The sequence below is a fragment of the Orussus abietinus genome, unplaced genomic scaffold, assembly GCF_000612105.2.
Source record: "Orussus abietinus isolate OABI.00-Male unplaced genomic scaffold, Oabi_2.0 scaffold295, whole genome shotgun sequence".
NCBI classification, from domain to species: domain Eukaryota; kingdom Metazoa; phylum Arthropoda; class Insecta; order Hymenoptera; family Orussidae; genus Orussus; species Orussus abietinus.
Window position 1 is genome coordinate 1 of NW_019394443.1, and position 27,227 is coordinate 27,227.

At 43.7% G+C, this 27,227-nt stretch overlaps 5 protein-coding genes across 6 annotated transcripts in view; 2 read left to right on the top strand and 3 right to left on the bottom strand.

Annotated features, from left to right (window-relative positions):
- The first annotated feature begins 163 nt into the window (after positions 1–163).
- Positions 164–4,832, top strand: LOC105697164 (probable Dol-P-Man:Man(7)GlcNAc(2)-PP-Dol alpha-1,6-mannosyltransferase). Its single transcript, XM_012420241.1, has 8 exons — positions 164–427; positions 956–1,088; positions 1,173–1,346; positions 1,418–1,571; positions 1,651–1,795; positions 1,872–2,098; positions 2,227–2,475; positions 2,556–4,832. Exons 1-8 carry the CDS (start codon positions 302–304, stop codon positions 4,285–4,287), a joined length of 2,940 nt encoding a protein of 979 aa, XP_012275664.1. The 5' UTR covers positions 164–301; the 3' UTR covers positions 4,288–4,832.
- On the bottom strand, positions 4,805–5,455 carry LOC105697168 (cytochrome c oxidase subunit 7A1, mitochondrial-like). The gene is made up of 3 exons (XM_012420247.2): positions 5,333–5,455; positions 5,129–5,254; positions 4,805–5,047 (listed from the first exon to the last, which is right to left on the bottom strand). Exons 1-3 carry the CDS (start codon positions 5,357–5,359, stop codon positions 4,898–4,900), a joined length of 303 nt encoding a protein of 100 aa, XP_012275670.1. The 5' UTR covers positions 5,360–5,455; the 3' UTR covers positions 4,805–4,897.
- A 153-nt stretch (positions 5,456–5,608) lies between these two features.
- LOC105697166 (V-type proton ATPase subunit C) lies at positions 5,609–19,759 on the top strand. 2 transcript variants are annotated; one of them, XM_012420243.2, is made up of 8 exons: positions 5,609–5,760; positions 6,517–6,832; positions 15,669–15,855; positions 15,958–16,056; positions 16,469–16,677; positions 16,773–16,917; positions 17,001–17,145; positions 17,569–19,759. In XM_012420243.2, the coding sequence occupies exons 2-8, from the start codon at positions 6,547–6,549 to the stop codon at positions 17,662–17,664; spliced, it is 1,167 nt and encodes a 388-aa protein (XP_012275666.1). In that variant the 5' UTR covers positions 5,609–5,760; positions 6,517–6,546; the 3' UTR covers positions 17,665–19,759. The 2 variants fall into 2 exon arrangements, with proteins under 2 accessions (XP_012275666.1, XP_012275667.1); XM_012420244.2 differs by lacking the exon at positions 5,609–5,760 and adding an exon at positions 6,321–6,444.
- Positions 19,760–19,884: 125 nt separating this feature from the next.
- LOC105697167 (S-methyl-5'-thioadenosine phosphorylase) lies at positions 19,885–22,393 on the bottom strand. The gene is made up of 6 exons (XM_012420246.1): positions 22,244–22,393; positions 21,660–21,820; positions 21,191–21,411; positions 20,377–20,579; positions 20,084–20,293; positions 19,885–20,002 (listed from the first exon to the last, which is right to left on the bottom strand). Exons 1-6 carry the CDS (start codon positions 22,262–22,264, stop codon positions 19,964–19,966), a joined length of 855 nt encoding a protein of 284 aa, XP_012275669.1. The 5' UTR covers positions 22,265–22,393; the 3' UTR covers positions 19,885–19,963.
- A 2,266-nt stretch (positions 22,394–24,659) lies between these two features.
- The window catches only part of LOC105697177, a 79,382-nt gene continuing 76,814 nt past the window's right edge, over positions 24,660–27,227 (bottom strand). Inside the window, exon 4 of the mRNA XM_023432378.1 lies at positions 24,660–26,641. The gene's annotated coding sequence lies outside the window, so the exon portion shown is untranslated. The remainder of the gene's footprint in view (positions 26,642–27,227) is intronic.

Genomic DNA, 27,227 nt, shown 5'->3' on the forward strand with positions numbered 1-27,227 from the left:
CCTGCCCGTGAGCAATCTCCCAACTCATCTCTGGTGCAAGCCATCGATGGAATCCAGTGAACAATCTCCCAACTCTTCTCTGTATGAACGTCCCTACCACTAGGGACTTTGCGATTCTGTGATTGGTCGGAGCACGGAAACATAGCAGACGACGTGGGCCGGATCGGCTCGGACGGGTCGTAGAGTTTTGTAGATGTGGTTTATTTTTACTTGCAGCCTTTTTCGCGTTATCGAAAGTGATATGAATAAAATTAAGCATCCGTGTTTTCGTCGGGGACCGGGTTAAATGTAGACCACGACAATGGATCATCTAGTAATTCTGGTAGCAGCTTTCCACCTTCTGTACTGCCCCTTTACTAAAGTCGAGGAGAGCTTCAATTTGCAGGCTATGCATGACATCTTGTATCACGGTTCTAATTTGGACGAGGTAATTAATGTTAAAATTAATCGAGATTGCGCGAGGACGAAGTGCCGATCTCTCATGCCTCTATCGATGTGTGCGATTTGTTTCGGTTGACAGGTTGCCGACACCAAGGAAAATAGACGTTACTCAAAGGCAGGGTTATAAATTTAGAATTCGATGTATTTATATCCCCAGGATCAGCTAATATAGCGTCTTTCATTCTAATTTAATTGCACTTGAGTATATTTCAGTTGGTTCTCTCTATTGACACACTACCTTGAAAAATGTACTACTCTTCCCGGTGATCGTGCTCACCCACTACAACGTTTGATGTTCTTACAGCTTATGTTTCTTGCCAAATGTTGAGATATTAATAGTTCCCTTAATTTATTAACTTTTCGATGTATTTTAGTTGGGTCATGTAAAGTATTTGCCATCGGCATACAGAGAATATTCTGAAGCATATTACATGTACTGACGTTGGATTAAACTTTGTAAATTATATTTAAAAGGAATCCAAAGTTTTGTTTCTTAGTTCCATGTTTTCCGCAGTACGACCATCATGAGTTCCCTGGAGTCGTGCCAAGAACATTTTTGGGACCAATTTTAATATCAGGCATCTCCGCACCTTTGGTAGCCTTCGTTAAGTACTTCAATCTTAATAAATTCTGTGCCCAGTATATTGGTATATATCTAATTTATTCTCCTATTCTACTACTTTTAAGTTTCTCTATAGATTATAAATTTATCGATCGCATTCACCTTTCAGTACGAGCCGTGTTGGGATTATTGGTTATATCTACTCTACAATTGTACAGAAAAGCTTTACAAGCAGTTTTTGGCAAACAATTTACAAAATGGTTTGTTGCTATTACAGTGACACAGTATCATTTCATGTACTACCTTAGTAGACCATTACCAAATATTATGGCAATGCCGTTAGGTAATTAGGATATGAAGTATAAAAGAAATGATACACAGTTTCTTTTCTAATTGACGACAGTTCATTTCTAGTGTTACTTGCCTTGTATGGTTGGCTCAGACACAGTCATGTAATATTCATCTGGTCATCTGCTGCAGCGATAATAATATTTAGAGCAGAATTAGCTATTCTATTGGGATTATTTCTCTTATATGACATTGCAACTGCAAAGCTAACGATACCAAGGTATCATTTAATTCTAATATTTATTGAATATTTATTGAATATTTAAACAGACATATTTATGCATTTCATATTTTTTTAGATTACTTAAAATTGCAGTACCAGCCGGTATACTTCTTTTAGCTCTGACAATTGGAGTGGACTCTATTTTTTGGAGGAGAATTTTGTGGCCAGAAGGAGAAGTTTTTTATTTCAATACAATACTGAACAAAAGCAATGAATGGGGAGTATCCTTTGTCAATGTTGTCTATAAAATAATTACTGCTATGAGAAAAGTTTATTTTGCCTTAACATCAGCAAAAGACATCACCGTTTCTATGGTATTTTTACTCAGCACTGCCACGTGGACTAGCGCTTTCCTATTTGCTGATACCTTTAGGACTATTTTGGGATGCTAGGGTTCGTGTCCTTGTTGTTCCTGCGATCATGTTTGTCTTTCTCTTCTCGTTTTTACCTCATAAAGAATTGAGATTTATTATGTATGTTTTCCCTCTATTGAACATTGCTGCTGCAGCTGCTTGCCATAGAATGTAAGTCACCGTAACTAATAGAATAAGCAATATTATTCACAAACATATTGATATAAAACTAAATTAATTTCGCTATTTTCGTTCTTTTGTTATTTAATAATAGAATTTTTGTCTTCTTTCCATGAAAGATGGGAGAACAGGGAAAAGTCTCTATGGAATGGACTCTTCGCTCTAACAATTGTAGGGCATTTGGTACTAAATGTACTGTTTTCGATGTTTCTACTTTGCGTGGCGGGCACTAATTATCCTGGTGGTTTTGCCATTGCAAGATTACATAGACTGGAAAAAGATAGTACTGAACTGGTACATGTTCACATTGATACATTGACAGCCCAAACTGGAGTTTCGCGATTCACACAAGCCAATCCAACGTGGATGTGAGTGTGCTATGTTCTCCATTATGAAAATTCTTATTTAAGATCCATCCATAAATCTCTTTACATTTATCGTATTACAGCTATTCGAAAGACGAAAACTTGACATTAAACGATCCAGAGATGCTGCGATTTACACATCTGCTGGTAGAAGCTAAGAGCAAATACTCTCCAAACTTGAGGCCACGTCTTAAGACGCATGATGTGTTAGATTCAGTCGACGGTTTCTCGCATATCACCTTGAAGTACAACATGATACCCCCGATTAGAATAAAAACGAAACCCACAATATTTATAATGAAAAGAAAGCCTAATATTCTTTACGATCCTAGAAAAGCGAAGAAAACTAAGTTAACACTTAATGAATTCGATCAACGTTATAGTGTTGAAGAAGTACAATTGGAAATTACTGAGGAACATCAGTTGGAAATTACGGAACCAATATTCGATGACATTGTGGAGTCATTGGAGATCTTTGAAAAACCTTTAGAAAGTATGGACGAGCCAATGAGAAGTATCGATGCAAGTGTGGGAAATACTGAAAGGGCAGAATTAAATGATCTGTCCATGGAAAAGAACGTTGATGAGATTTCTATGTATAAAGATGAAGAAATATTCGATTTGGAGACAATAATAAATGAAACAGAAACGGAAAACGTGAGTATGGAACAAGAAGAGAAGCCAGACGTTCTACAAGTAACTGATAGTGTAGAAAATGAAATATTATCCTACAAGTCATCTAAATTTTTGGAACATCAAGTCGATTTTGAAAATGACATCGAAGAACCCGAGGATGTAGTGGTGAAAGACAATTTACTTCAACAAGACCCTGTCAGCGTCAAGGAAACGGTAAAGAAACTAATCCAAGAAAGAACAGAAGAAATCCAATCAAAAAAGAATATATCAGAAGAACCAAGTGAACAAGACAAGGGGAAACACATCAAAATGCAAAAGAAAATTGTCGCAGATAAGATCAGAAGCAAAGTAACTGAAATAAAAAGTTCCAAGGTAACGGAATTGCCGAAGCAAAAATCCAAACCTAGTGAACAAAAAGTCCTTAATGTAAAGGAAAGTATTAAGAATATAATATATCAATTTAAAGAGTTTGAAAAGGACTTAACATTAGACGAGGAGGATTCCTCAGAGAAGTGGCTCGATGATGAAATTAATGACGATTTTGGGGAAGATAATCCAGAGGAAGTTGAGGCGATTTCTTTGGAAAATGAAGGTGATAATGTGAAAGATTTTACAGAGGAAGAAGACCCTAAAATTCTGAAAGATGCCCGAGATACGTTAAAGGAAATTATTAATCAATTTAATGAACTTAAAACCGAATTAACTTCAGAAGAAGATGATGAGTTCGATGAAATCGGTACTGGATATATGAACAGACCTATTTCTGAGACTTTGATGCGCTTTAGTGACGCTCTAAAAAATCTCGTCACGCGGAGACGCTCTAAAGCCCGTGAAAGTAAGTTAAAAACTAACTTCACTGACGATCAAGCTTCACAGAATACTTCGAAAGCAAATACTTCATCTGCTAACTCTTATACAACTGTACAATTAACTAAAAAATCAAAACTTACTGAAGATAGTATCAGAGCCACAAAACTTCCAAAAGCCCAAAGTACTGAGCAACAGTCTGACGATTTCAAACTGCCAGAAGACGAAGGGGACATGTTAAACAAAGTTCCTTCCGAGAGGGGTAAGAATTTAAAAAAATCGGTGAATGTCGTTTCGAATGGCACTACAAGTGAAAATATCATTCGGGAAAATTATACTGTTGACAGCAGTCAAAACAGTACAAACACATAAGTGTATTTAATATTATAGACTGCGGATTTGTCTGCAGTAGATTACTGTAACATATTTGTAGTAATAATGTAAATACATTTCTCTCTGTGATACCAACCTTACGATTTTCACCTGTAACTTGCAATGTACCAATATAGAAAGATGGTTATGAAAATTAGCATCCATCAACAATACTAAATAGCCTATAACAATTAATAGTTTTATGTCTAGCTTGCATTTTCTCTTTTCCATCGTTTACTACAATAACATTACTTTTTCATTATCTAGTTCCCAATTTGTATTTGAACTCTACTAACAAAATTCAGAAATTAATGGCACTCCATTCTTTACAGCTGTTAAAGATTTTTAGTGTTTAATCGAATATTTTCAAACTTCAATGTTGGTACTTGTCAAGACCAGGTTAAAAGTGCCTTAAGGATACATCTTAATCCCTTGCAATGTACAGTGAGACAGAGGTGTGGATGTGCAAAAAAAAAAATAATGTTATGCGTTGTTATTTTACAAGTAAAATGTACGATTTAAATAATAATGCGACTTTTTATTAATCAAGAGTTACCCACAGATACAAATCAACTCGATATTAATTTAAAAGGTTGTAATACGCATATCGTTATTGTTCGGTAGATTCTGGTCCTTTCGTAAAATGATATATTGCCCTTACGCTGTTAAACAACCCTATTAATAACAGAATTACTGAAATGTTGAGAAGTACTTTATCCGAGGTTCCGCCTTTCAAATATACTGGCACTCCGTCATCGCGCTGTGAATACGAAACATTAATTTTAATCTAATTCTCATGCCTTGTTTAAAAATTTAAATCATAAATTGTTCAATAATTTACTTGGAAAGCCGCCTGTTTCGCCTTAATTTTTTTCATACTTGCCGAAGTTACGAGACGTGTAAAATAGAACATTTCTGACGATGGATATAGCAAGGCCTTGCGCTGAAAATATTTCGCAGGCCTCCTCTGCGAAGGGAACACTTGTCTCATTAAATATTACATCATATTACATTTTTAAGTCTAATTAGAGTTGCGGAAACTTGCCACAATCGTACTCCATATCAGGGACATTTTCCAATATATTCAAAGAATAGTTATCAGTTTGACGAATTTGATACGTGGAGTGACGTAGAGAAACTTTTCCAACGAGGTTTCACGTGATTAAACAAATGTCAGTTACACAATAGTAGAAAAATTGAAATATTTGGTGAACTTCAAACAAGGGAATTTGAATTGAGTGGCGCGAAGCGACAGTGGTGCCGCGAGTGGCGATAAGTTGGTAGCAGTGATCGGCGTAATGGCCAGCTGTTTCGCGGCTAGTTGTCGGGCGGGTCGCGAGACAGCAGCACCCCGTCACGTGAGAGCATGGCTTCCGCGCTGAACGAGTAGGCAGGGACCCTGAAACTTTGGGGCCACAATTGAGTAGCCTCTGCGTCCAGCTCTGCTCTCGAGGGACTGGAAAAAGGTAGCAGGTGAGTGTGGTATGGAGCGTACTTAACGGTCCTGCGAAAACTAACCTAAAACCACTTAGTTGAGAGAAGTCACCACCCCACTTATCGGGAAGCGAATAACGCCCGCGCCCTTCAGCTGTCTGTAATTCCGTGTTTTATACGCAAAAAGACCCGGGGTATTGCATTCCTGGGGCACGTTATCATACCGCAAGAAATTGTAACAGGTCGCGTCGCTGTCGCGGGTCGGGACGCGTTATTGATTTTCGAAGGCAGACGCGAAGCGCCATCGAGTTAGACGGACGTCGCTGGTTCTATAAGTTCTCGTCTGGTGTACCGAGTCAAGGCCGAAGCCGTTTCTCGCATCTCGCAGCTACGATGCGTCTGCCGCTTCGTCTCTATATTGATCACAGTGCGACTTACGCGCGCCGCCCATTTATTGCGAGCTTCGTCACGTGGAAAGCGTGTCCAATTACGTAATAACAGAGGAAGAGAGAGAGAGGGAGAGAGAGACGGTGTGCCACACCCCCTTCTCTGTTTTGACGGAGGAGACATCGGAGTGGTCCGGAGCTTGGCACCGAGTTTAAGTGCAGCAATACCGATACAGACGAAGTGGCTCCGAGTCATTCGCCCTTGAAAGAATGAGTTTTTTGGTTTCAAATACCGGTAGAGGAACGTTAAAGGGTTGCGGATGAATTGATTCTATTTGTACGATTTAACAAAGCACAGAACTGTATGTTTCATAGAGATCGATAACTCGATTGGACTTTTTTCTTTTAGGAACGGAGAAAGAAACTTGTCTGCCTCACCATGACGGAGTATTGGCTGATATCCGCCCCAGGAGATAAGACCTGCCAACAGACATGGGAGACCATGAACAATCTGACGTCAAAGCAGAACTCCCTGTCGGTAAACTACAAGTTCCACATTCCAGACCTCAAGGTTGGAACTTTGGATCAGCTGGTGGGATTATCGGACGATCTCGGGAAGCTAGATGCATTCGTCGAGCAGGTTACTCGTAAGGTGGCGACGTACCTTGGCGAGGTACTGGAAGATCAGAGAGACAAGCTGCACGAAAATCTGATGGCCAATAACAGTGAGTCCATGCTTGAGTATTTCGGTACACCGTCTTGTTCTATCCTTATATTTATCCATTCCGTCCACTACTTTGGTGGGCTACCGAATGAGCAGGGGTCCAAAAAGTACTACAAGAAGGGATATTTACCTTTATATTCATACTTCTACACTTTTGGGATGTTTGAATGATTACTTTCATATCTAGTTCAGTTTGAATCCTTGTTGAAGCACGAAGAAGTTATGGCTTTGAGACCGATGCATCATACATAGTGTTCTTGCCCTACCGAAGTATACTCTTCATTACGACTTATTAGAGAAGTAAAAAGTTTTGCATCCGTTACTTACTACCGATCCCCTTTTGGACCCTTGAAGACAGGTGGCGATCGATGACCCCTCCCACATATTGTGTTCCTACAGGTTCACATTATCGGTCGACCGTCTAGAAAATGGCATCGATATATGAATTCTTAACACGACACAAAACATGCACACTAATTGAAATTGGTTTTCTTTACCGGTAGTCTCTGCTACATATATCAGTTAATGTACCCAGGTTATTTTAATTACTTTACCAGAGGTAATGAGTTCGACACATAGTACTGCCAAGTATTGCCCCAACATTCCTGTATACCCTACGAGGTGTTTTTTTTTGTCTTCTCTCTTTTTTGTTTTTTTGTTTTAGAAATCGTTACAATTTTGCCTGCGTTATTGAATCACCGAAGTCGCGGAGTTCTTGTGCAACGAAATCTTGCACTTAACTTATCTCGTGCACAGGCAAAATTCTCACCGCTAAGGCGTTTAGCAATGAACGACACGATTATCGACGCAGTGTGTATTAACGTTCCACGATTCCTTTTGAGATCGATCGGCCTCCATTACCGGAACGACTCGACTAACAAGATCGTCCCGTTATTCCCCGCGAAACTAATAATCTCGTCCACGGACATTGCTCTGAATGACTTAACGCTTTCTAACCAGTTATCGACCAGGAGCTCGTTTCCGGTACGCGGCTTATCGATTCACAAAAAGGATCGACTTTCAACACAGACCCACACACACACACACCCCACGTTCTACAATAGATGATGCAGATCTTCCATATACGTAGAATGCTTGTTGTCCTTGGTTAACCGTTTACTTTTGACCGACTATAATTTACGATTTGTATTTGCGATGTCGCTTGGCTTGCTTCGATTTCTTTTGGACCACATTAACCCTTCTCCCCCTGCCTTTCTTCTTGTTTTTTATCAATGAACGCTCATATATATATNATATATACACGTGCACTGCCTTTACAATCTCGTATGACACCGTTCTAAGAGGCCGACGAGAGGAGATGCAAGAATCCCGAAAAAGCTGTGAACGCGCGGAAGGGACGAAGGAACGAACCCGGTCGATTCGCCATTGGGACCACTCGAGCCGATCTAATCAATCGAATCAGTCGAATCACCAATCTGACCAATCGGGGACTTGCTTGGGTTAGTGTGGTCTCATCGAGCTCTCCAATTAGCCACTGCATAGGGTTCATTATCGTTTATTTATCCAGACGTATCGTTTCGTTTCCTGGTACATTATTGGCTCTTTTCGTTGCACCGTACTATATCGTCGTATTCACGTAAATGTATACCTTATACCTTGATATATGAATATATATTTACGCGAATATCATTGCAGTCTTTGTGCTCGTTTCTCTTTGAGTACTCGTTTACGTTAGTCTGATTTGGTTTGTCCGTTGCGTCGTTTACCTTGGTTTGCTTTTATTTCCCGTTTCTGGTTGATTTCCTACGTCGCATCTCGGAGTATTTAACACGCGGGCCCCGGCGATGGCGATCCTGGAGAGGATCCTCGACGTCGGTCGCGATTTCGCGAATTTTAGGGTGGCCACGCTCCGGGATCGTTGAGGTATCCCCGGGGGGTTACGAGACTCCTGTAAAAGTTCATAGAATTAAAGAAGGCAGAATGATAAAACACTGCTATTAGTCCGTTGATGTTTGCACGCTGAGTTGGAAAAGGAATTCTTCGCCGTGACGATCTGTGGACTGTAGAAAAGATAATATTGTAATCCTGTAACACTTTTGTCGGTTTTACTCAGATACGGCGTCCTGATCGTGTAATATAATTTCAATATAGATTATAAACTTCATACACACGTGTATTCATTATTCAGTGTTATTCCACGGAATCGTGGCGTGACGTTATTATTATAAATTCATTATAGGCTGATTGAAATACGTATAATGTACGTTAGATTTACTTTTGAGACGGCAAGTTCATAGTTTTACTGCAACCTTGTGTCGGAAACAGGGTATGATGATTAATAAAAATTTAATATACATGTGTATTAATTATCCAACACAACGTCTCAAGATCACAACATGACGTTATTCCTTTAAATTCATTATAGACTGATATAGAAACATATAACGTGCGTTAAATTTACTTTTGAGACGTCAAAATTTACAATCCTACCGCAACCATGCGTCGGAAACGATGGACTTTATCATAGAATTTGAATATAGGACGCGATGAGAACGGATCGTTCGCCCAGGAAGTCAGATAGAGGAAGTAGGTTATCTCGTAGGAGGGGGAAAAGTCATCCAGAAAGTGGCCACCCTCGCCGGGGCGGCCAGGGTGTTAGATACTCGTTGCGCCGTCAGGTCGGCCCCGTCGGTTATGATTTGGTTTCGTCGGCGTCGCCGTTAGGCCTTGGTTTGCGTAGGAGTGAGAGAGGAAGCGTCAGTCCTTAGGGGGCTCGCCCCTCCCCATCTCTCTCTCCCTCCCTCTCGGACGAAGCTCTCGTAGAGGGTTGTCGGGGCCAGAGATCGGGACTGGGTTGTACTGGCTAGGTCAGACCTCGATGGACGGGGAGAACTCGAGCCCCGAAGGGGGTCCGGACACCCCGCCGAACACGCCCGTGACTCCGTCCTGGAAGACGGCCAGGGAGCACCCCGGGGATCGCTCGCGGGATCGGCCGCGAGATCACCCGAGGGATCACCCGAGGGACCACCCGAGGGACCACCCGAGGGACCACCCGAGGGACCACCCGAGGGACTACCCTAGAGAACACCGGAAGGCGTCGCGAAGGGACTCGGAGAGGTCCGAGCCGGAACCGGCAGCCAGCCTAGGTCAGCACCGCCAACGGCACCCTAAGCGCCGCGAGGACCGCCATAGCTACCCGCATCACCGCCATCACCACCACCACCACCACCATCGCCATCATCACCAGCGGCGCGACCATCCCCCGGGCGCCGGCTGCGAGGCGAGGTCGGGCCCCTGGCCCCCCGAGGCCGAGGCCCCCCAGCCCGAGGCCCGCCCGAGCGACGGCTCCTCCTCCTCGTGCTACCGCGGGCACTGGTGCGCCGCTTCCGGTCCGCCGACCCGTTCCCCCAGCCCGACCCCTCCGAGCCCGAGCCCCTCCCCCTCGTCGTCGGAGGGCAGCAGCGACGGGGAGGCCAGCTGCCACCGGCTGGCCCGGCTGGCCCGGCTCGCCCGGCCGGCCCGACCCCGGAAGCGCTTCGAGACCGACGACGCCGACGACCCTGAGGACCGAGACCTCGACCCCGACGACCGAGACCGTCGCGGCGACTTGCCCAGCCCAGGTACCCGTCCCACCACCACCCTCGAGCCTCTCCCCCCACGACGCCTACCGGCGAGACGGACACCGCTGCGGCACCTTTTCTCGAGTCCCCCAGCTGACCCCCCAGCTGATCCCCCGAAGGGAGGACCGGTGCCAGGGGAGTTCGCGGCCACGCCAGAAGGACGGGCGTCGATTTAAACCGAACTGCTTGGAGAGGAGCGACGCATCCTGAAATCATCCTGTCATCTCCTACATATGGCACCCTGGGGCGCGTTCGAACTACTTTGGCGACGCGAACTATGTTGTACTGCATTTTTTGCGGTTTCTTTTTTTTTTATGCGGATTTTTATCGAGGACTCAGTCTTTCTGGCCTGGCCACGGGCTTCGGCCTGACCTATGAAGCGGGGCCCAGGAAATGGCCCGCCGCGGTAAGGGGCCCGATCCACCCACCCNGGGGGGGGGATTTCCTTCTTTCAGAACAGATTGCCTTTGATCTCGCGTGACAAGCGAAAATACGACTCGGTATCTAGTGACACTCGACCTTAACCCTTAGGATGCACACCTTCGTGGCGAATCTTTAAGTGCACCCGCTGAAAAAAAGAAAAAGAAAAAAGGTAGTTCATTAAAACCAATACATATCGTTGAAAAGAAAAATTAATATTGTTGGTTTAAACGAATCGTTGTTGATTCAAACTAATTTTGTTGTCTCAATTTGACATTTCTTTGAACGTATTTGATGAGCAGGACTTTCTGGTCACAGTGCGTATTTCGTTTAGTCAACCAACTTCTCTTTTTCTCAGTGCGTGGGGTCAAATTCACCCCCAAGTGAATTTTTATTTCGAATATCTCGGGCAACTGTGCAGTTTAATGGAACAGTAATTAAGTCCTTTGTAACAAATTGATTGAACTTCAAGGCCGTACAATCGGTGGGCGCTTCTCGCTTGACGCTTTTCAAGTTGGAATACAATTTGGGCGTGTACACCCTGGGGGTTAAAATCGTGACAATGTTTCGGTGATTTCTAACGAGTTAGAACGATTTTTAGCTGATTAACCGGCGATTTTGAGCATTGAAATCCGTGATTTCCTGAATGAATACCCCCTTGGTGGTTTGGTTGTACCCGGCCGATTCGGTTGACCATTTCACGGGGATTTTCTCTCCCGGTGGAGAGAAGGGCTGCTTTGCCCCCGGCACTTTGGAAAGATACACGTTTCACCTGCCGAAGGGCAAGCCTGGGATTCTTGTCAGGGGTTTTGGCTTTTTCGAAGATTCGCTCGATCCTGGAATTCGGCGACCCTGTTCGGGCTCTTCCCTCGAATTTCCCGACCAGGCTAGACAAATTGTTAAATCATTTATTGATTGGTGTTTATGACTCGACGCTTTGATTTCGAGGGGATGGGTTTCCATTATGTCCGCGTTATGTACCGTTTCAAGGCGCAGACGACGATCGATATTACTCTGTCTCATTCATTGTAGTTTAAATGTCCCTTTCTGTTTTATTTGGACTAGTTGAAGGTGGAGGTGATTCAAAGTGGACCATAGGAAGATTTAGAAGCTCGGGATGTTTCGAAGGAACTATGGAAACGGGAACCCTCGAGATGAAGAACATTCTGGAGGACCTGCAACCAATGGCGCGATGAAAGAGAAATTGAAAATTAATGTTCAGAACGAGGTGTTACTGTCGGGATTTAGAGCCAGGTCTGCGCTTTAGGAGGGTTTATTACGTGGTCTTGCAGGGATAATTCAGGATAATTAATTTATTTCTAAACAAGGCGTCGAATATTAGACACCAAATATCGTCATCGCTGTCTGGACTACCTGATCTTGACCTAGGATATCCGATTCTCGAGTTCGTACTATTAAATTTCACCCGCCTAATTGACAGTTTCGTATACGACGTTCCAACGTTAACCAATGACGCGACTTCGCGACAATGCGACATTTTTAATGCGTATCTATTCGTACGCGAAAAATATATCCGTATTGATACGAGAATAGGAACCCTGGATTAATATTCGAAAATCATGTCGGTCGCTTTTAGTCGAACTTTGCTTTTGGTGTACTCGACTCGAGGCGCGGTTTTTATTTTCATGGCCGGTACTCTTGGGTTCTAGACGACCTCGATCAGTTTCTAGAGAGTTTGCCTTTATTCTGGGCTTGATCGGTCGAGGGAAAAGCTCTAGACAGGGAAAGGCCGGATATGTCCGAGTCGGAACATACGAGCGATTTTACAGTGCACGGTCCCGATTGACGTTGTCCACCTTTTCCTCGTGCTTTCGCTTATTTCCTTGGTTGGTCCCTCGTATGCCAGTACACCTTTGTGTTCTCCATATTTTTTTTTCTCATTTTTCTATATATATATATATTCTTCTTCTGGTTACCTTCTCCTTACGTTGCTGGATTAGACTCTTGTTTTCGGCTCGCATTCACCCTGTGCAACTTCGGCGTTTCTTTCGGCGGCACTTGTTCACTCGCCAGCGCGTCACCACGTCTTTCCTACGATCCATCCGAGAGGGTGATCTTCTGGAATTTAATTATTGGTAACCAATAACTGCTTTGAATTTGTACAGTGACAACGGACAGTGACCCCGAAAACGCCGATTTCACGGATGAACTCACGGTAAATGTTAAAATACGCCTTCTGTAACTTAAGGTGATATGAAAGTGTATATACATACCATAAACATACCAAAAAGTCAAAATGTTTATAAAACTCTTCTCCTAATTAGGTGTACAGAATCATTTGGAACTTCATTACGAGATTATTGAGACTATAAGAAAGACGCGATGCTCGTGACATCTCATTTTTCGAAAAAAAAAAAAAGTTTGTGTTTATCTCCGACAAGAACCAAAAAAAGAAATTCTTTTTCGAAAAATGAAATTTCGCGAGCACCATGTTCTTCCTTGGGGCTTCCATAATAACGTGTTAAAGTTTCAGATAATTCGGCGCACCCAGTTTGGAGAAAAGTTTTAGACATATTTTGACGTTATATATATATATATATATATATATAAATTACCCTTTCATATCACCTTAAGGCGGTATGAAAGTGGCATATCGGATGTCCATTTATGAAACTTTTCTCCTAACTGAATGCACCGAATCGCCTGAGAATTTCACCGTGTGGCTGTGGAGGCCCTAAAGAAGGTCTCGACACCCGTGAATTTTCATTCTCTCTAAAAAATTGTAAAAATATCTATAAACAAGTTTAGAGAAAATTGAAATTTCATGGGTGTCAGGACCTTCCTCATAGCCTCCGCGTTCACATTGTAAATTTTAAAACGATTCGGTACACCCGGTTCGGAGAGAAGTTTCATAAATGAGACCTCTTTGACGCCACTTTTACATCACCTTAATGAAGGTAACCGAGGAGTGTACAAAAAATAGGATAACTCGCGCAAAATCGAAAGACTACTCTCTCGGATGTCGAGAAGACGTCGCATATGTGTACACTGGTGCACGTAAATGCCTTCCCGTCATGGATTTGCGATTCCATGCCTGTAGGGGGTGGCATTTATGTCCGCCACTGTACATCGTCGAACGTGGCGTTCGGTGGAGTGTCCATAGACGTCCCTTCCTCCCCCGTCTTCACGTTCGGCAGGACGGTCGTTCGTTTCCCCCCTTAAGAGAGGAAGAGATTAAAAGTGCGAATGGGGTCGAACGTTAATGTTGCTTTCTACACGTTATCATATGATTTCCACAGAGAGACAATACTGTACAAACGATACATGCACAAGGGAACCTCGTAACTTGGTCAGATGTCGACTCGGTCTATACACATTAACTCTACAGACAACAATGCGTACACGTGGATCGTGTCAACGAGCGAACGCACGTCGATCAATACGCGGATCGATTTTTTGATCGCTAACCGCATGATCGATCCCGGCTGTTGTGGACTGCTGTTTTTTTTTCTTTCTTTCTTTTTTTAAGTGAATGCTGCACGAAGAGATCAACCCTCGCGTCTCGCCGACAGATCGATTGTTCGATGGACTGCACCCCACTCACTGTTTGTCGGTACAATCCAAATTAGGACGACGAGTTATCCCTGCCCCGTACCCACACCCCGAGCTAACACGAATATATATATATCGCTTTTGACACTCTTTGTCCGCTTTGCTTGGCGTTTACATACATATATGCAAGGCACGGTCTCGTTTCTATACCGACCCTGCGAGATGCAACTTGCATTTGTGCCGATTTTAAATTCTAATAAACGGGGGTGGACAATTTTTTGAGAGCTTCAGCCAGTGCTTTGAAAAGTGGCTCCACTTAGGGGCTGAAATCTTTTGAACTAGTGTTGGAAGAAAAAAATATATACATTTTTTAGGAAAGAGATCTGACGCTTGAAAAAAAAAAAAAGAAAAGAATTATTTCGTTTGAACAAGAAGATGAATTTTTATAAAAGAGATCTGACGTGTGAAAAATGATTAGTGTTATCGTTGTCATTGAAAAGTTGAAAAGAAAGCTTGTACGTAGAAGGTGGAGGATGTCCAGATTTCTTATTAATTTTTCACCCCCGCGTTGGAGCGTCTTAGAGAGAATTGCGTTACAATCTCTTCGGGAATGGCTTGTCCCCCTTTTTATCCCTACGTTTATGACACTTGCCGATGAGGAGTCTTTACGTTCGAGTTTATTTTATCCCTATTTTCTGTTTCTCCCTTTGCCGCGCGCCATAGCCTAGCGCTGACATTCACGACTTTGCACCGACGCACTTGATGTTTACCCGAACCCTCCACGTACGTTTAACGGAGTGAATAAATCACTGTACGTCCTTTCGATGTAGCTGCAACCTTGGCTTTGCCTGGTCCTCGTGCCGGGTCTCCTCGTTTCACAATGTGAAAATGAATTCTCGTGTGTCGTTGATTGCATGCAGTTTCTAGCGTCGAATAAACACGTCCCTCATTCCCTCTCGAGATGTGCTCTCAAGGGTTCCGGGGGAGCTCACCGTCGAAAGGAAGCTCAGCTCTCTATTTAGAACCCTTTGGCTTCGATTTACGTTCACGGTGTGCTCGGAAATACGTTACGATGTTGCGCCATCCCTGTTTTGGGTTTCACGAGCAGCTCAGCCTCGAACGGAGCGATAAAACGGCGAATAAAGTTCATAAGTCGAGAGGAAAGGGGACTCGGGGAACTTTTTATTTAACGATGAAATGGAAATGAAGGACGCCAGGGGGATGTTAAACCGGGAAAGCGTCTCCTTTCGAAGCTCACCGTGAAAAAGACCATTCTAGTTAATGCTCGTTGTTATCGCAACTTTAATGTATTTATGGCGTTAGGTGACCTGCCGTCGTACATTACCCGGTTCCAATGGGACATGGCTAAATATCCGATTAAACAATCACTGAGGAATATCGCGGACATCATCAGCAAACAGGTTGGTCAGATCGACGCCGACCTCAAGACCAAATCGACGACCTACAACAATCTGAAGGGTAGTTTGCAAAACCTTGAGAAAAAGCAAACGTGAGTGTACATCTTCGGACTCGCTGACTTGGTGACGTGCGATTACATCGTTAACTGCCTTTTGTAATTCATGTTTTATTGTAATTATGACTTATCTTACAGGGGGAGCTTATTGACTCGTAACCTGGCCGACTTGGTGAAGAAGGAACATTTCATTCTCGATAGCGAGTATTTATCCACGTTGCTGGTCATCGTGCCCAAGTTAGTCGATGGGGTTTTGTTACACTCTCTACGCCAATAGATATGCCCATGTAAATTTACATACTCGATCGTTGGTTATTTCGATGACACAGTGAATTGCAGTAAAATTACATTGTCTCTGTAATGTCACATTCGGTATCTAAATTAAGTTTAAGAAAATCGTAGTGTTGCGTTTCTATCCGAGTATAAATGCAAGAATACGGTTAATAGACAATGTTAGATGCATTTACACATCTTTTAATTTGTAACTTTTCCATGTTACGTTATTCAACGTGAAACTTCAGTTATAAGTTGTGCAAAAGTGTATGTAAATTACCATCGGTTTTTATCAGTGTATTGCATTGTTTTTTTTTTGGGGGGGGGGAGGGGGTACATGAACAGTTTATATACTTTTTTTTGACGTACCTTGCAGGTCGAGCTTCCAAGAATGGTATGCAGTCTATGAGAAGCTGACCGACATGATCGTGCCCCGCAGCACGGTACTTATTACCCAAGATTCCGAATACGGCCTCTTCACTGTCACCCTCTTCAAGAAGGTGATAGAGGAGTTCAAACTCCATGCCCGGGAGAAGAAGTTCATCGTTCGCGACTTTACGTACAACGAGGAGGAGCTTGCTGCCGGTTCGTATGGGCCGCCTTTTTAGCCGCTTATGACTCTTTCTCTGTCTAGACGGCCACTTTTTTTACGAGCCGAAACACTCTGGGCCCCTTTACAGGCAAAAACGAGATTACAAAGTTGGTTACCGACAAGAAGAAGCAGTTCGGGCCCCTCGTCCGCTGGCTGAAAGTCAACTTCAGCGAGTGCTTCTGCGCCTGGATACACGTGAAGGCTCTCAGGGTTTTTGTCGAGTCTGTTCTTAGGTGATCATTTCCCCGAAAATTTCTGCAACGCCCCCTACCGTAGCCGACTCTCGCATTTCTACTAAATTACACCCTTTCCTCAGGTACGGATTACCGGTGAACTTCCAGGCAATTTTGCTGCACCCTCATAAGAAGTGCACCAAGCGACTACGGGACGTTCTGAACCAGCTTTACGCTCATCTCGATTCTTCCGCCACATCCGCCGGTGGACAATCTGGTAACCAAGATGTAAGTCAATTGTATTATTTTCATTGTATTTCTTCATACTAGATGGAGATTAGCCTCTTACGGTCGTGTGAAAGTGGCGTTAAAGGAATCGAATTTATGAAACTTTTCTCCGGATAGGGTGTACCGAATCGTTTCAAACTTTACAACTTGAATAAAGGTCCTGGTACCCATGAAATTTCATTTTTTCTTTTTAATTTGTTTATATATACTTTCTAACATTTGTAGCCTCCACATTTCCGTGGTAACATTTGAAACAGTTCAGAACATCCTGTTTGGAGATAAGTTTCAGGAACGATCGACATTCAAACGATACCCTTTCATATCACCTTAATTCGTGTGACGCGATATGAACTAGTGTATTTTTTAAGACGAACCTCAAAGTGATCCTTTTAATCGACACGTGTGATTATTCTGTCATAACAGAGCGTGGACATACCAGGCTTGGGCTTCGGCCAAAACGACTACTTTCCGTACGTCTATTACAAAATTAACGTCGACATGGTGGACAATAAAGTCTAGTCGACCACGTCGATTCGCCGGTTCAGCGCACACTACACATCTCTGTTGCTCGCCCGATTGCGAGTCCGTCATTGTCGCGTAATCGTCGAATTGCAGATGCATAAATTCAATGAAAATTCCAATAGGAGCTGGGGAAACCTCGTACCCGTGTGTCTCGGTGTGATCAATGCTGTCGCGTTTAACCGGGCTACCTGAGCTCTACCTATGATGTTAAATTTGAAGAGAAATGAAATCCTCTATTTATCTGGCTCGAGCAAGAGGAAGCTGGCGATTGGTCACGCCGTACATCGGGACATTGTTGGCCGAAATCCGATTATTTTGGGGTAACGATACAACAGGCGGACCACTTATTCGTATTCTCGGCAAGGTGGCGGGGATGGGATGTTTCGCGAGGAGGAAGAAACCAATATAAATAAAGTCAATGTTCTCGTAGTCGATCCTATCGAACGTCCAGGATCACCGACAAACTCGGGCGTCAGTGCAGGCTAAACTGGGCATAATATAAATGGTACATTTGTAAATAATTTGCGTGAACCTAGAACGGGACGACTAGTTAAGTACTAGTTTGGTCCGCACGATGGCGTGTCGCACCGATGATTCCAGTCTCGGTCGGTGTGACCCGGAGGAAACTATACTTAAGTGAATAAGTGTAATTAATTGTATAAGTGGCTTGTGGACTTTCCATCTCGAATGAATCGCCGTCTTGAGAAACGATCTTAATTCCGGGGGAAATGCCTTCTGCCTTTGGATGTGACTTCCAAACCTCTCGGAGGAACTCTGTAAATCTAGCGAATGTGTGTCTCCGTAGCTTTTATGTGTCTGGCAAGGTGGGAGGGAATTTTAGATAATTAAAAAAAAAAAAATTAATTAACGGGGAGGAAGGTCGTTTCGATGGCGAATGATTCGGGTGACGATTCGCGCTGGCTTGGACTTCGTGATGTCTATGGATACAAATGCTTCCGTACTTTGCAACTTGGCGTTAAATCTTCATCCAGAAGACGGTCTGTTGGGATGTTTTTGCCTACGTACGCCAGTGAATTACCTATCCAGAATTACGATATATTTTCACCTCGCCATCACGAATGTACGAGTGCGCGAATCCGTTATCGAGTACACGCGAGTCTTGCGATGACGAGTAATTATATATCCTTGTAAAGTATTACACCTGTCCTGCGGTGAGTTTCAAAAAGTGAGAGAGAGACACCTATTTCGAACATTTCAGGAGAGTTCCGAGATCTAGAGCATTAGGTCATCTTGAGTATTCTATTTAGTATTTCTCATGGATCTTTGTACAGACATTCTCCTTCCCCCCCTCGAAATTAGGTGCTTGAACGACCTCGTTCGTTTGTAAAAAAATACGGGTTTCGGCAGTTATTTATTCACAAACCGTTTGTTGAAGGGAACTATCCTCTTTTTACATTTACCACACTTTGTTGGGTTTTTATTCTGCCGAGGTGGATTTTTAACCGTGGTTGTGCTAGGCCAGGTGCTGTAACGAGGACCCAGATCGCATTTTAATTGCCCATTGGCTTTAGTTTTACGCTCTAGGATGATGTCGATCTTATTACCGTTGTATCTTAATATTGATTTTAATCTATCGTTTGCCTATAATTGATCAGATTGGTTCTATCATGTATGGAGGATTATGGAGGCAAAGGACGTCGAGCTCGTTTATATTCATACATCGCGATCCATGATTCACGAGGCAGGAAGAGAATGATTAATGTTTATTAAATGCGGAAATCGCGTTATTAAATCTGTCCTTAGAACAGGTCCTGGTCTGAGATCGAATGTCGCGTAGTACGTTTGTGCACCTCGTCGTTGTTAGAAATGTTTCGATAGAACTCTCGTACGGTGGTCGCGGTCACTGTTTCGTTATATACACAATTACCCAATCGAGCAAGTGACAATATGGTATTGGCATCTGCTTACTACTTCTACAAATGTGTTATAGTTTATATAAACACACGCGAGAAGGGGGCCGCAAATGCAAACTGTTGTAATTTGTAGATAAATTCAAAGGAACGACTGCCGAGTCGTTCAGCTCTATATTATATACTATGTTATAATTATAAATAAATATCATGTTCCGTTATACGACGCTCGCCGTTTCTACGGTCGCGTGCGATTTCTTTTGACTTAGCTTACTTGTCTTTTACGGTTTTACCGGAAAAAAAAAAAATCTGAAACAAATCCGTGAGGGACCCATTAAAAGAAACGTTGGCACTGACATTGACGTTTATTAGCTTCACAAGGATTGTTGCGTTAAAGTAATTCCGTTATTTTATGTTGACAGCACTCAATCTTTCGCCGACACGTTGCTGGTGGCCACCAAAGTCTAGTTTAAAACCAGATCGAATTGTCGTTATTCAACGATATCGAAATTGGAATGATTAATATAGGATTAGGCTAGGCGAACCTTAAGATCGTCGATATCTTGCTCCCAATTTTCTTCCCCAACCAACTCTATGGCCTTGATGAGGAGGTCTGTAACTTTGCTGACATTTTGTTTAAATATTGCGATCACATCCGCGGCGTGGACTTTTTCATCGCAATCCCTCCAGCAATCGTAGTCCGTCGCCATCGCAACCGCGGCGTAAAGAAGTCCAGCTTCTTTTGCCAGGAATACCTAGACGGCCATAAATATTTAAAGGACGTCCTCCCTTCCTTGATCATGCTCTCAGAAAACGATTACAAGTTTTATTACCCTACCTCAGGACACGTCGTCATGTTCACCAAATGACCTCCCCATAACCGGAGCGCGTTACTCTCAGCTTTTGACGAGAAACGTGGCCCTTCGATCGTGACTACCGTCCCTCCGTTTTTGATGGATAACCCTAATTCTTTCGCAGCCCTCACCAACACCTGAGAAGTCTTCGGGTCGAATGCCGGCTCCATTGGTAAGTGACACACACCTGTTTGTACATTACAATGTTAAAAGTGTACATATCTCATCGACAATCCAGAGCTGGGTAACTATTACAATTAAATTCATTTGAAATACGTATCTAAAATGTGAAATGCCACTTTTTATTTTGTATTTTAAATGAGAACCAGATGTACTTTGCGTTTCCTATTCCAAATAGACTTTGAACCTGTTTCCATTTAAAGTTAAATACATGTAAGACTGAATTGTAGACACGTATTTATGCAACTCAATGTAATGTGTATGCAAATGAGTATATTAGAAAAGAAAAGAAGCGATTAAAAGGTTGTTCCTATCAGTGAAGTCCACTCGTGAAATAGTTAAACAACACACATGATTAAAAACGACCACTTCCGCGAAAGCTGACTAAATTACATTTTTTACCTGAAATTTTAAATGCAAGCTCGTACTGAAATACACGAGTTTTCAATAAAATCTTAAAAATTAATTTTCCATCTTTTACTTGCCCACTTCAAATATACATTTTACGCTTCCCATTTGAAATAAATATCAAGAACCGTTTTATCCAACTCTGACTGACAACCACCATATTTAGGGAAAGCGTTGGGTACATTTTCAACTACTTATTTACCAATTTACCTGCATATTTCTTCGAAGTACCGTCGTAGAAAGTGCCGGCTCTTTTCACAGTTCTGTCCAAAAAACTATCCGGAACGACCAATTGTCCCCGGTCGATGGTTTCGACCAAGGACCCACAAGCTGTGGATGCCAACACATGCGTGCACCCCAGCACACGTAATGCCTCCATATTTGCGCGATAATTCACCTCACTGGGGCCTATTTTATGACCTACTCCATGCCTGTTTTAAAATTCCACCGAAATAAGGGCAAGCCAACGCCGGGAATTTACGGTCGGGTTTTACGTCCGCGCCGTAAACCCGGGAATTAAATCCGTAGCCTAACAGAAATATTCGTACGGTATCCTGGAATTTTCTGCTGATAAACCGTCTATCATAGAATATGTATGCCTGCGTCTCGAGTAGCTTAATATAGAACCTAATAGAGCGTATCAGCATACTCGTCCATCTTCTTTGACGGTCCTTTTTACCTAGATAATAGTACTACATCCACGCCAGAGATGGTTCCTTGGTAGAGATCGCTCGTTGGCAGACCAAACTCGTTCTTGGCGTCCTCTCGCTTTACTTTCGACCGACTTTTCATGATTTGGTTGGCCGGGTCGTCCAGACCGGAGCCTCCAATTATTCCCATCTAATAATTCAATAAAATTCGTATATGACTAATTAATAACACGTTGAGAATCAATACCTGCGTCGCATTTCATGTCTTAATCTGGCTAGGAAGAGATCATTGACATTTTCTGGGCGTCTAGTAACATTGCCTAGTCGCTTTTACTCTCGATAGTATCTGACTAATTAATAACACGTTGAGAATCAATACCTGCGTCGCATTTCATGTCTTAATCTGGCTAGGAAGAGATCATTGACATTTTCTGGGCGTCTAGTAACATTGCCTAGTCGCTTTTACTCTCGATAGTATCCGAAACGTACATGATATTTCCATCTATCGTTTGTTTGCTTGTCACACCTCGAACAGGTGGTCGCGCTCATTGACAATCGGCGAGTTCCTCCCATAACAGCCACAACCGTGTTTTTCGTAATATTTCATACATACCTTGACGTTATATCTACCCATGACGAGGAAGTAAATAATTCCCTGGTTCGATGATCCTTTGATTAAGCTCCAAAACTCGATCACGTTGCCTAGCGATAAAGCCTTATCACGTGACGTCTTTATGTACGGACGGAGTGTCGCCAGATGGCGGCAGCGTCGCTCGTAATAACCGTCAAGGCCCATCTTTGAAACGCATTAGCTCATTTTTATAAGTCGTAATCAGAGTTGGGTAAGTATAATACGTCAAGTAATATACGTGGTTTCCTACACGTATATTACAACGTACAATAAGACCCTAGTTTTCTACGCAGGCACGAAGTATATTACTCCAAACTAAATGTGCAAAGCACATGCGCAATATTGTCAATAACCAATGAGAGTCCACCTATTTACCTCCAAGAGAGATTCTCATTGGCTATTAAGGGGATTGCGCTTTACGCATCCACAAATCCGCGCACATTCGAAATCAGCCTTGGAAATTTGAAATGTATGCATATATGTGCATTTGACGTTTGTTTGTAACGGCTATTTGAAGTCCTAAGATTCGTAACCAATATTTGTATGAAAATGTGTAAAGGTCGGAGATCAAAAAGTAAATGATGTAATTAAACAAATGGACAAGATGGATGTTTATAACCTAGCGGATACCGCATGCCCTACGGCTGTCTTGTCCGCCATATTTGATACGTTTTCTTCTGGTTTTCTACGTTTTCTATGGTAAACTACTTGATTTACGTAATATACGTCAAAAACATTGAAAATCGTGAAATTACCCAACCCTGGCCATTCGTCCTCGCACAAATTTCCTTGAAAGACCCTTTGGAGTGGAGCATTCAGAGAATCGGGAAATATTTCTCTAGCTTGACCGATTTTTACTAGAATTAATTTAAGATACTTTTGCGGCGATTTTTTACCGCTCGATATATGAAACATTTAAATTCATTTCCAGATTCGATTAGAGATGACGTACGAGATGACGACATCGGTAGTTTATTTTGCAATTAACACCATGTTGGCCGGCAATTTTAGAACGCTGGTCGTTCCGGCACGAGTTAACTCGTAACCGGTCAACCATATGTTGGGAGCGCGATTGAATTTTTATTTTACATTTTCTGCTCTCGATAAGTGCTGCCCTCTGTTCGTGGTAAAGTGTTGAATAGTTCTGCCGTGGTCCACGGGTGGCGCTAGATTCGTTTGACCTTTGGCGGTATGAGCACGTGGTCAGGGAACACGTGACCGATTCAATCGATGATTGGCTCGATCGAATCGGTTTGTTAGGATTTGAAAAGTCCACCTGTAATATGAATACTGGTATTCCGGTGGAAAGAATGGGCAGTGACGAAACCTGTCTGATTTCACATGTCATTTATTGAAACACTCTTTAGGGTATACAGGCTAGTCTATATAAGCATTACAGAAAGTATTAAAAAAAAAAAAAATTGAACAACTGCTTATGGAATCACAAATGTATGTCCGCCCCTCTCGCCGTCGTCGAACAAACTTGACGAGCGTATGAAGGCACAACGATCCTCGACCCTTACGTGTGAGCACTTCGCCGCGAAAACGCGATCGATTATCAGGTTCATCGATACAGGGGAAAGGGTAAAGAAAGGTAAATAAGAGTTAACCCTTTAGCCGCGCTATTCCAGTTTACCGGTATATAACCTCTACGAGATGGTACGTTTGACTTATCTATATGTACCTTCTGGGAAAACAGCGTTTCAATTCACATTCCGCGGCTGTTCCTCATTTAACCTGTGTCCATTATTACAGAATATCGATGAACAGAAACGAACGGCGCAGATAAAAGGTTAGGAAGTATTCATCCGGTCAGGAGCATCACAGTTTTCGACATTCCGGAAAGGATGTCCTCGTGCCGGTGAACCAGACTCTTGGAAAATAAAAAGGTGAAACGGTATCGTCTTAACCAGGAATCACAAGGAATGCATTCAGGGACTCTCGTAAGCTGTCCGTCATCGTGGCAAAATCGTGCTACTTGAGAACGTCTGTGTGCGAGATACTTATTCGCAGGGAATAACTACGACGCACCGAGTTCGATCGTAAAGGGGACCGTGTGCCTTCCCTAGAAAAAAAAAAAAAAAAACTATGAAAATTACAGACGATGCAATGTATGCCGTCATATATAATGTGTAGTCTACGCAGCTAAACGTTATCTTAAAACTTATGATACACACTTAATCGCTAGCTCCTCACGTGATTTTAACATATCTATTCCCGATCGCGAGCTTCTCACCTGGCCTGAGAATGTCAGGGGTTGGAATGTATCGGATCGCGTTTCGTTGTCACATCGTCGTTCGTGTATTGTCGAATGTCGAATCGATTTCCTGAGCACAGTGACGAGCTCGGGCGAGATCTCGGTGAAGGCGGGTCTATCGCGGGGATTTCAGGATTTTTCTCTTTTTTTTTTTTCTCTTCTTTTCTTTTTCTTAACAAGACATACAAGTATAAGGCCCGATTCGTCCCGCCGCAGTCGGCGGTGTAAAGGCAACGATTTAATTTCTCTTTTCGAGTGAAGGTGGACAAGGGACTTCTTTTTTCGGGACTGTTAATCCAAACTTGACTTCGAGTTCTTTGAACGGGCGCGTTCTTCCTTTTTTACCGACTTCTTTCATTTTTTTTTTTTTTTCCAGAGTCTACGCAAGGTTCAAGTTCGAGGCCGTTTCGAAGTCTTCTTATAAGGCCACTTGAAAATTTTCGAGGAAGAGGAAGGAGACAAAGATAGGAAGAAAGAAAGAGACTTGTTTCGGCACTTCTGTTTCCAGGGGGTCGATTCCGTAACTTTCACTACGGTAAAAATGTGAGATATGTCGCGTGAGACTACTCGGCCAATCTCACGTGAGATTTCGGGTCTACTACTTCTTTCGGTCTAGGGATTTAAAATTTTCGCTCGGGGGATGCAGAGTCAGGTAAATGAACTCACGTGAGATGACAGCGAAAAATAACCGCTCCCACCAAAGAAACAGAATCGATCCCCTGGTTTCGCTGAAACTCAACGTACTCGGACTCGTCATCCCCGATGCTAGGCGCACTCGTTCGAGCTCCGATCGGTCGCTAATCGATTCGCGAAATACACGGCCACTCGCTACTCCATACACACAATTGCAAAAAGCCTAACCTACGCTACTTTAGGTTTACGTGTATTCTATGTAGTAATCACAATAATGAGACCAAAGCCCGAACCAAGGCTCGGGACCGCGGGGGAGTCGGAAGGCGACCTCGAGTCCGACCTCCGGTCAGGACCCAAGCTGAAGGCTACGACAGAGATCCCGACTTGAAATTCGGACTTTCGCCGGAATACTATGCAGAGAACTTGGAATAAGACACGGTCACGAAGTAAGGATAACGTTGAAACTCGCGATGTCCCGTTTGGTCGCTCTCTATCATCCTTTGCGAAAGGAAAAACGGACAACGGAAATAAGGGAAACGGGCAGGACAAGCGTTCGCGCATTTCTCGTGTCACTAGGCACACGCTCGTGGCTAATCGATCTCATAAACGCGATAGCGATCGAAGAAACGATTCCTATTAATTAAGCGATACGATCGAGCGCTCGACATCTTCCCAGTCGCATCCGATCCTCTCGCTAAGCTCTTCCTCTGACAAGTACGAACTGATTTCTCCAAAGGGCGGGAACGGAGGAACTGGCCCCGGGAAGTAAGGGAGGGGGTGACAGGGACCGTTTGAGAGTAACTATGATAAACGTACTAATAATTAAAATAAGACACTCTGATAATGGAATGCGAATCGATAATAAGGCTAACCGTCTTAAGCGCTAAAATAACGTATGACTTAAGTACAACCACGAGAAACTTGGTCATCATTATGGCATTCGTGTCCTGAACCTGCGCTCCATGCGACGCATCGCTCTTTCTCCTGTCCCAGAGATTAGAGCGGCTTTTTCCTCGTTTTTCCGGCGATGCGATCACCACCTTGTAACGTCGACGCACCTTGCTATACACAAAGTGCATCTTCGGGCCTTGGGGGCATCCTGGTCCAGCCGATGGGACACTTCGCCCTAGTCGTTGCCCCGCTATCATTGATTCTCTCTTCTTTTTTTTCCCCCCTTCAATTACCGTGAGTTTCCTTAAATTTAACTTCTGTAAAATCGAGGAGTGCAAGAGGTGTGCCACCTCTCATCCGGCGGGAACGGGTCCGAGACGGCGAAGCGGGTATCTTCCCATCGGCGAGACATCGCGTGCGTAGACTTCGCGCACCCCGAGGAGCCGCTGCGCCTCGGGACGCGCGAGCTGCGACTCCCTCTGCGGCCTCCAGAGGGTCGAACTCTCCCTCTCCTCCGGCTAGCCAATTTTGATTATCTGCGAAGACGTCGGCCGACGTCGCCGCGCTCCTTCCCTTCGTCAGCTGTTCGGCTCGCGAACCTGCAAGCAGAAGTGCGGTCGCGACATGAGCGATTTGCGACACCGGGGGCGTCGGGGATATGTAAGCACGCGATCCCGAACCCGGCCCAATTACTGGACGGGGCGACCAGGAGCGGCAACGACGAGATCGCGCCTGCCGGCGAAAGAAGCGGCGCTAAGCCGGGCCGGCCGATAATTTCGCGTAATTTAATAAACGCACCGGGGGCGCGTCCCCGCCGACTTCTGGTAGCCGCGATTGGCACGGCCGTTATTACCGACGATTTCGCGATCGTATCGCTGTCCCGCCGTGAGCCCGGCAAATGATGATAGCCACTGCCCGCCGAGGCGCCCGACATTACGCCTCTCGATGTAAATCGGCGACGTCGACGGCCCCTAACGAGCCAGAGCCTTGACGGATCGGGACGCGCTGCCACCGGAAACTGGGGACCGAAACCTCGATTTAGATCCGCTTGGTTCGTGCGATCGCTTCTCTAAACTCTGCTTGTTCCCAAATGGTCATGGGCACTTAAGGTGAAGTGAAACACGTCGAGGAACTTGATCAACGTCGATAAAGAAGATTTTTCTAAATGCCTACGTTGCCGACGTT

Coding starts and splice junctions, on each gene's coding strand:
- LOC105697166 (XM_012420243.2), top strand. CDS start 6,547: ATGACGGAGTATTGGCTGATATCCGCCCCAGGAGATAAGACCTGCCAA. Junction 15,856..15,957: donor AACCTTGAGAAAAAGCAAAC/GTGAGTGTACAT, acceptor CTTATCTTACAG/GGGGAGCTTATTGACTCGTA. Junction 17,146..17,568: donor GACAATCTGGTAACCAAGAT/GTAAGTCAATTG, acceptor CTGTCATAACAG/AGCGTGGACATACCAGGCTT.
- LOC105697167 (XM_012420246.1), bottom strand. CDS start 22,264: ATGGGTAGATATAACGTCAAG. Junction 21,412..21,659: donor GATGTAGTACTATTATCTAG/GTAAAAAGGACC, acceptor ATTTTAAAACAG/GCATGGAGTAGGTCATAAAA. Junction 20,003..20,083: donor AAGATATCGACGATCTTAAG/GTTCGCCTAGCC, acceptor GTTTTAAACTAG/ACTTTGGTGGCCACCAGCAA.
- LOC105697164 (XM_012420241.1), top strand. CDS start 302: ATGGATCATCTAGTAATTCTGGTAGCAGCTTTCCACCTTCTGTACTGC. Junction 1,089..1,172: donor ATTCTGTGCCCAGTATATTG/GTATATATCTAA, acceptor TTCACCTTTCAG/TACGAGCCGTGTTGGGATTA. Junction 1,796..1,871: donor ACAAAAGCAATGAATGGGGA/GTATCCTTTGTC, acceptor CATCAGCAAAAG/ACATCACCGTTTCTATGGTA.
- LOC105697168 (XM_012420247.2), bottom strand. CDS start 5,359: ATGTCCCTGATATGGAGTACGATTGTG. Junction 5,255..5,332: donor TGATATGGAGTACGATTGTG/GCAAGTTTCCGC, acceptor TTCCCTTCGCAG/AGGAGGCCTGCGAAATATTT. Junction 5,048..5,128: donor CGAAACAGGCGGCTTTCCAA/GTAAATTATTGA, acceptor TCGTATTCACAG/CGCGATGACGGAGTGCCAGT.